This window comes from Tupaia chinensis, unplaced genomic scaffold (genome assembly GCF_000334495.1).
Source record: "Tupaia chinensis unplaced genomic scaffold, TupChi_1.0 Scaffold143624_1, whole genome shotgun sequence".
Taxonomy (NCBI): Eukaryota; Metazoa; Chordata; class Mammalia; order Scandentia; family Tupaiidae; genus Tupaia; species Tupaia belangeri.
This window is the reverse complement of record NW_006203472.1, coordinates 170,731-177,929: the sequence shown is the minus strand read 5'-3', so window position 1 is coordinate 177,929 and position 7,199 is coordinate 170,731. Positions and strand designations below refer to the sequence as shown.

The window sequence follows — 7,199 nt, the reverse complement described above, 5'->3', positions numbered from 1 at the left end:
AGACAGCCATGGTGTGGGCAGCCTCTGAATGGTCTGGCGTGGTCGTGCTGGATGGAGGGCTGGCTGGGGCATTGAATGGGGAGGGGACCAGGGGGTGGGGTGCTGCGCCAGGTGGACAGTGTGACCAGGGTGCCCAGAAACCCTTCATTCCCACTCCCCACACAGCAAATGACCACATTCCACGCCAGACCAGGGGTGGGAGGCAGAGGGAGTGTCCTTTCAGGAGGCTGAGACCCCCTGGGTGTGGTGACCAAGGCCGAGCAGAGGCCCCTGCTGCAGGAAGGGTCCTTCCCCAGCTGGGGAGCCTGTGCTGGGACCCCTGCTGGGCTCTCAGCGGTTTCCAGGCACCTCTGAAGGGGTCTCCCAGGGCAGCGGTGGGCGCAGGCAGAGGGCAGCCCTCCTGGCCTTGGCCGCTCACCCTCACTCCCTGCTGTGTCCTCAGAAGGCAGAACTCGAAACCACGGCCACAACGTCTGCAGCACCTGGGGCGACTTCCACTACAAGACCTTTGACGGGGATGTGTTCCGCTTCCCCGGCCTCTGTGACTACAACTTCGCCTCCGACTGCCGAGACTCCTACAAGGAGTTCGCTGTGCACCTCAAGCGGGGTCCGGGCCTCAGCGGGGGCCACCCCCAGATTGAGTCTGTGCTGCTGACCATCAAAGACGACACCATCTACCTCACCCGCAGCGGGGCCCTGGGGGGGGGGCTGGCGGCCCCCTCTCCCACACGCGGATGGGGGGAGCGGCTGCAGCACCTGCGAGCAGACGCGTCCGGGCAGCCTCCGGGGCCCCTTGCTGCCCGGTTTGCAGACAAGGAGAGCTCAGGGTTTGAGTTCAGGTCACTGATTCACGCAACGCACACTGAGGAGCCTCCACCAGGAGCACCTCACCCCACAGGCTGGGCTTTCCTACCCTGTGGGTCCCTTACAGCGGCCCTCCCTGGAGCCCAGCAGGCTCAGGAAGTGGCTGAAGCAGCCGTGGCTGGCCGGGGACTGCAGGTGGTGCTCCTCGGGGATCCAAGTGCCACGGGCCCATGTCCTGTTCCCCAGGCTAAAGTTACAAAAGTAGAGGCCAGGAGCCCCTTCCTGCCTGGCTATTGTTCCCTGCATTGTCCCACAACAATGAGGCCCTCTCCAGTGGATTCCTGTCCAGCGGGTTCCCCACCTGCAGGCCTTGCCCCTGGCCTGCCCCGGGGATTCTATTTCCAACATGCGGCTCCAGCCCAGCACCTTCCACACTGCTGAGTCAGCCGGGCAGCTGGGCCGCGTCACTTGGGGGAGAGGTGCAGAGGTTGGGGGGGGGCACAGGTGCCAGGGCCAGCACTGGGCACTCGGGGAGGTGAGGACAACCCTGGGGGGCAGGGTGGGTATGGACTGGAGTGGCCCCACCCTGGGGGATGTCCCTGTGTGCCAAGGGCCAGGAAGGGGGTCAGGCAACTGGCCCTGCTCCTCACCCAGGCCCTGCCCTTCCAGCAGCCCCGGGAGGGGAGCATGTCAGGACGGTGCACCGGGAGGCGGTGTAGAGATGCAGTGGGCAGCTGGCTCCGCCCGCAGGAGCCCAGCCAGCAGAGGTGGACAGGGGCTCTCTGGCTTGCTCTTGGCCCCCGAGCCCAGCTCAGTCTGTCCGTGGCCCAGGGCAGAAGCTGGCCTTAGTGGGGCAGGGCGCGGGCAGAGCTGCAGGTCCGCCCACGCGATGTGGTCTAGTCTCTCTGGGCAGTGTGGCTCTGGGGATGACAAACTGCGGCGGTCTGGCCAGTGACTCCTGTGTGCCCCCCTCCGGCCAGGGTCAGCACCCCCCACTACAGCTCCGGGCTTCTCATCGAGAAGAACGACGCCTATACCAAGGTCTACTCTCGTGCCGGCATCGCCCTCATGTGGAACCGGGAGGACTCACTCATGGTGGGTGCCAGTGGCACGGGGCCCTGGGGAGGGGGCTTCTGTCAGACCCCTGGGCTGGTGACCCTGAGGGAGGGCGAGACGATAGCGCTCTTAGTCCTCAACAAGGGGGCAGGACCCCAACAGCCCCGAGGCAGGGGTCCCTGGTGGCTGAGCCACCAGTGCAGGAGGACCCCTGCTGGCTGCCCGGCACCCTGCTGCTCTCTCACCACCCTTCCTCTGACAGCTGGAGCTGGATGGGAAGTTCCAGAACCACACCTGCGGTCTCTGCGGAGACTTCAACGGCCTGCAGATCTACTCCGAGTTCCTCTCCGATGGTGAGAACCAGTCGGGGCCGGGTGGCCGGGACCCACGTTAGGGGCCGGCTGGCTCCCAGCAGCCCCTCCTCTGATGGGTTGTGCCCTACAGGCGTGCAGTTCAGTGCGATCGATTTTGGGAACATGCAGAAGATCAATAAGCCCGAGGTGGTGTGTGAGGACCCTGAGGAGGTGTCGGCCCCCAAGTCCTGCTCTGAGCACGTGAGTCTCAGGACTGGGGACCCCTGGCTGTTCCCACTCCTGGGGTTGGGGGTCCAGGCAGAGCATGGCTGCCTCTCTCCTCGGGCTCCCGGGACCTGCAGCCCACTGGTGCCCACTGGCCTGTTGGGTACCCCGGCCCGTGGTGGGACTCGGGGAGTGTGACCGTCAGCTCACTGCTGCGACCTCCCCGCAGCGCGCCGAGTGTGAGAGGCTGCTGACCGCCGCCGCCCTCGAGCCGCTGGAGCCATATGTGGGCGCCTGCATGTACGACCTCTGCCAGTGCCCGCCGGGCGGCTCCTGCGTCTGCAGCACCATCGCGGAGTTCTCCCGCCAGTGTTCGCATGCCGGTGGCCGGCCCGGAAACTGGAGGACCTCCACGTTCTGCCGTAAGTGTCTGCCTGCTCCTGATGGCTGGGGACCCATGGGGACTTGGGGTGATTCTCATGGAGCCCAATGTCAGCATGCCCAAGCCTGGGGAGCCGTTCTGTGCCCAGCGTGAGTGGCACCGCCATGGGCGGCAAGGAAGACCCCTGGGTGCCGTGCTCTGCACCGCCTCGGTGCGCCTGCTCACCAGGCTGTCCTTGCTGTCCCAGCTAAGAGCTGCCCTGGGAACATGATCTACCTGGAGAGCGGCTCGCCCTGTATGGACTCCTGCTCGCACCTCGAGGTCAGCAGCCTGTGTGAGGAACACCGCATGGACGGCTGCTTCTGCCCAGAAGGTGCGCGCTCCGGGAGTCGGGCCAGCGGGAGGAGCGGACGAGGGGCGCTGCCCGCACACGACCTACGCCACTCGCACCCTGGTCGCTGCCAGCCTTGGGTTCTCCAGGGGCCAGCTCAGCTGGACCTTGGGAGGGGCGGCAGTAGCACAGGAAGTGCCTCTCCACCTTCCTAGGCCCCACCAGACCTGAAAGGAGCTGAGTCAAGGGCGGCTGAGGTAGAAAGGGCTAGATGGAGATGCTCTGCCAGACGGGGGCTTCGGGGAGGCTCCGAGAGCACCTTCTGGTCATCACCTCATGGACAGGCTTCCTTTGCCTGGCCCTGGCCTTGAGCCTGGAAGCCCACTGGAGGAGCTCGGCTCTTAGCAGTAGGAGGGTGGCCGGGAGGCTAGGTCCCCAGGGGAGTATCCCTGACAGGGGCCAGCGTGGACCGCAGTGGGTGCAGGGCGTTGGTCCAAAGGACCAGAGGAGTCTGTGGTTGGAGGCCTCGCTGGCAGCCCCACCGCAGGAATTCCGGTGAGTGGCCTGCCCAGCTCGCCTGCGAAGGCCCAGGGTAACGCCACGTGCCTGCTCTCCCAGGTACTGTATATGATGACATCGCGGGCAATGGCTGCATCCCCGTGAGCCAGTGCCACTGCAAGTTGCATGGGCACCTGTACGCGCCCGGCCAGGGGATCACCAACGACTGTGAGCAGTGGTGAGTCTCAGGGCCCAGGGCGCAGGGCCTGGGGGGCCAGCTGATCTCTGCCTTGTGGCTTGCCCCCGACAGTGTCTGCAACGCTGGCCGCTGGGTGTGCAAAGACTTGCCGTGTCCCGGGACCTGCTCCCTGGAAGGCGGCTCCCACATCACCACCTTCGATGGGAAAAAGTACACTTTCCATGGGGACTGCTACTATGTTCTGACCAAGGTAGGAGCCCGGCAGCTGGTGTGCGGGCAGAGCTGGAGACCTGGAGCCCAGGCGGGCTCGGTCGTCCCAGGCGGGCGGGCAGACCCGGAGAAGACAGTGCCTGCGGGCTGCCCCTGGGGTGGCGGGTGATCTCTCTAGAAACTGAGAAGTGAGCTTCCCCTTCTGAGCCCCCTCTGGAGTCCTGGGTGCAGGGCGTTGCCAGCCCTGGGCCCTCAGTCACGGCCCCTCCCCACACAGGGCGACCACAACGACTCCTACGCCCTCCTGGGCGAGCTGGCGCCTTGCGGCTCCACGGACAAGCAGACCTGCCTGAAGACTGTGGTGCTGCTGGCTGACAAGAAGAAGAACGTGGGTGCCCCTTCCCCTCCCCTCCTGGCGTCCCCAGGGTCCCTGAGGCCCTCCTCAGCCTGGTGTCTCCATGCCTTCTCCCGCAGGTGGTGGCCTTCAAGTCCGATGGCAGCGTGCTGCTGAATGAGCTGCAGGTGAACCTGCCCCACGTGACTGGTGAGTCCTGCTCCGCGGAGGGTCCGGGAGCCATGTGCAGCTCAGCCGGGCCCGCTGTGCTCAGACCTCCCGCTACCTCAGGCCGGGGAGGTCCCACCGGGAGCGAGGGGCCCCGTGGCATCTGGCAGACGCGCCCTTGGGCCTCTGCTGGCGGGAGGAGTGGGTGGGTGTCCTGGGGTGAGGCCGGGAGCCCTGTCCCTCACAGGCCCCTTGCCGTGCAGCGAGCTTCTCCATCTTCCGACCATCCTCCTACCACATCATCGTGAGCACGACCTTCGGCCTCCAGCTGCAGCTCCAGCTGGTCCCCGTCATGCAGCTCTTCGTGACGCTGGACCAGGCTGCCCAGGAGCGGGTGCAGGGTGAGTGGCCTGCCCAGCTCCCTCCACAAAGGCCCCATGTGGGGCCTGCCCTCCCCGGTCCCAGACTCTTCCCAACCCTGTCCTGGCCCTGCAGGCCTGTGTGGGAACTTCAATGGCCTGGAAGGTGATGACTTCAAGACGGCCGGGGGGCTGGTGGAGGCCACGGGGGCCGGCTTTGCCAACACCTGGAAAGCCCAGTCGAGCTACAAGCTGGACTGGCTGGACGACCCCTGCTCCCTCAACATCGAGAGCGGTGAGGCCACTGGGGCACCCGGCTCCTGGCCAGCGTGGCCTTCCCGGGCAGATGGGGCTCTGGGTGGGGACACGGTGACACTTCACGCTGGGGGCCAGCCTGTCTGCCTTCTGCTTCCTGCCATGGGGTTGGCTTCTGGTGTTTGTGGTGGCAGCTGCCAGGCAGCTCAGCAGAGGGGCTGGGCCAGGTTACTGCCCTGTCCAAGGCTGACAGCCTGCTGCCCTACCTGCCACCCTGCCACCCTGCCTTATCTGGGGTGCCCAGACCCTCACGGTTGAGAGAGCGGAGATAGTGCACGCCCCGCAAGGGGACCTTATCCTATTAGGTGCTGCCTGAAGATTTGAGACAGAGGGAGGAAGGGGCTTGGCCTTCGGTCCACAGACAGGCCTGTACCTGCTCCAGCCTAGGCAGCCTGGCAGCCGGACTCAGGGGACGTGCAGAGGGTGGCCGAGACCCCACTGAGGCTCTGACCCTCTCCTTCCTCCCTAGCCAATTATGCTGAGCACTGGTGTTCCCTCCTCAAGAAGACGGAGACCCCCTTCGGCAGGTGCCACTCGGCGGTGGACCCCACCGAGTATTACAAGGTGGGTGGGGTTGCACACGCACACACTCTGGCTCACCCAGCGCTGTGCCGGGTTTTGGGCACCATCGAGGTGTACCTGGTGCCTCTGGCTGAGCCTACAGGCTGCCGAGTGTGGGCGTGTGCATGTGCCAGCACGCGTCTCTGATGCTGCACCTGTGCACGTCATTCTCGAGCGCACCCTCGGGTGGCTGGGGCCACGTCCTGCCCTCCCCACCTCACTGTGCTCTGCCTTGGTTTGCTGTCTAGAGGTGCAAATACGACACGTGCAACTGTCAGAACAACGAGGACTGCATGTGCGCGGCGCTGTCCTCCTACGCGCGCGCCTGCGCGGCCAAGGGCGTCATGCTGTGGGGCTGGCGGGAGCGTGTCTGCAGTGAGTGCCATGCTGGGGACGGTGCAGGCTGCCAGAGCCACCGACAGGCTGGGGCTGTAAACATGGGTGGTCTGGGGTAGGGCAGCCCAGCTGCTGGGGTCACCTGCCAGGAGCAGTGAGAGGCTAGCTCCTCGAGTTCTCTGCTCACGGGGACCAGGAACCTGGGGCAGCCATGTTCAGGGTGGTGCTGAGGGTGGCTGCCCAGCCCCTTGGCTGGTTGGTCTCCATCATGACAGTGCCAGGGCAGGGGACTGGTCCCTCCCAGCCCTCACGCTGGCTCCCACGGACCCTCTGCAGACAAGGATGTGGGCTCCTGCCCCAACTCTCAGATCTTCCTGTACAACCTGACCACCTGCCAGCAGACCTGCCGATCGCTCTCCGAGGCTGACACACACTGTCTCAAGGGCTTCGCGCCCGTGGACGGCTGCGGCTGCCCCGACCACACCTTCCTGGACGAGAAAGGCCGCTGTGTGCCCTTGTCCAAGTGCTCCTGTTACCACCGTGGCCTCTACCTGGAGGCAGGGGACGTGGTCCTGCGGCAGGAGGAGCGATGGTGGGTGGCTTGGCCAGGGGAGTGAGGGTCGGGGTGGGCGTAGGGGCTCTTTCAGAATCTCTGCTCCAAGCCAAGGCACTGGAAGGCTCTACCTGGGGGAGCAGAGAGCCCCCTGTGGCTGGGGGGTTCTGAGAGGCCCAGCTCCCATCTGCACCTGTGGGGCTTGTGCCCGCCTGTTCACCTGCCACTTCTCCCTCACAGCATCTGCCGGAACGGGAGGCTGCACTGCGTGCAGGTCAAGCTGCTCGGCCAGAGTAAGTGGCCCTGCCCAGGCATGGCCCCTGCCCTACCCGTCCCCTGCCCACTTGAGCCCCTCTAACTTCAGCCCCTCCACCCTGCAGGCTGTGCAGCCCCGAAGATCCACATCGACTGCAACAACCTGACCGCACTGGCCATCCGGAAGCCCCGCGCCATCAGCTGCCAGACGCTGGCTGCCGGCTATGTACGTGCTGGGCAGGGCTGTGTGGCCGGGCTGGGCACGGTCTCTGGCTGGCTGAGCTCGCCAGGGAGGGCACAGGCGGGCTCCCATGTTGCCT

The 7,199-nt window shown here is 65.9% G+C and overlaps 1 protein-coding gene across 1 annotated transcript in view; it reads left to right on the top strand.

Annotated features, from left to right (window-relative positions):
- The window catches only part of MUC2 (mucin 2, oligomeric mucus/gel-forming), a 32,014-nt gene that overhangs the window by 2,640 nt on the left and 22,175 nt on the right, over positions 1-7,199 (top strand). Inside the window, exons 3-18 of the mRNA XM_027766682.1 lie at positions 1,785-1,899; positions 2,123-2,213; positions 2,305-2,414; positions 2,608-2,800; positions 3,008-3,133; positions 3,710-3,827; positions 3,900-4,038; positions 4,276-4,386; positions 4,473-4,542; positions 4,764-4,901; positions 4,996-5,154; positions 5,644-5,738; positions 5,984-6,110; positions 6,408-6,663; positions 6,865-6,917; positions 7,005-7,105. Of these exons, the coding sequence (XP_027622483.1) occupies positions 1,785-1,899; positions 2,123-2,213; positions 2,305-2,414; positions 2,608-2,800; positions 3,008-3,133; positions 3,710-3,827; positions 3,900-4,038; positions 4,276-4,386; positions 4,473-4,542; positions 4,764-4,901; positions 4,996-5,154; positions 5,644-5,738; positions 5,984-6,110; positions 6,408-6,663; positions 6,865-6,917; positions 7,005-7,105 (2,002 nt within the window). The remainder of the gene's footprint in view (positions 1-1,784; positions 1,900-2,122; positions 2,214-2,304; positions 2,415-2,607; positions 2,801-3,007; positions 3,134-3,709; positions 3,828-3,899; positions 4,039-4,275; positions 4,387-4,472; positions 4,543-4,763; positions 4,902-4,995; positions 5,155-5,643; positions 5,739-5,983; positions 6,111-6,407; positions 6,664-6,864; positions 6,918-7,004; positions 7,106-7,199) is intronic.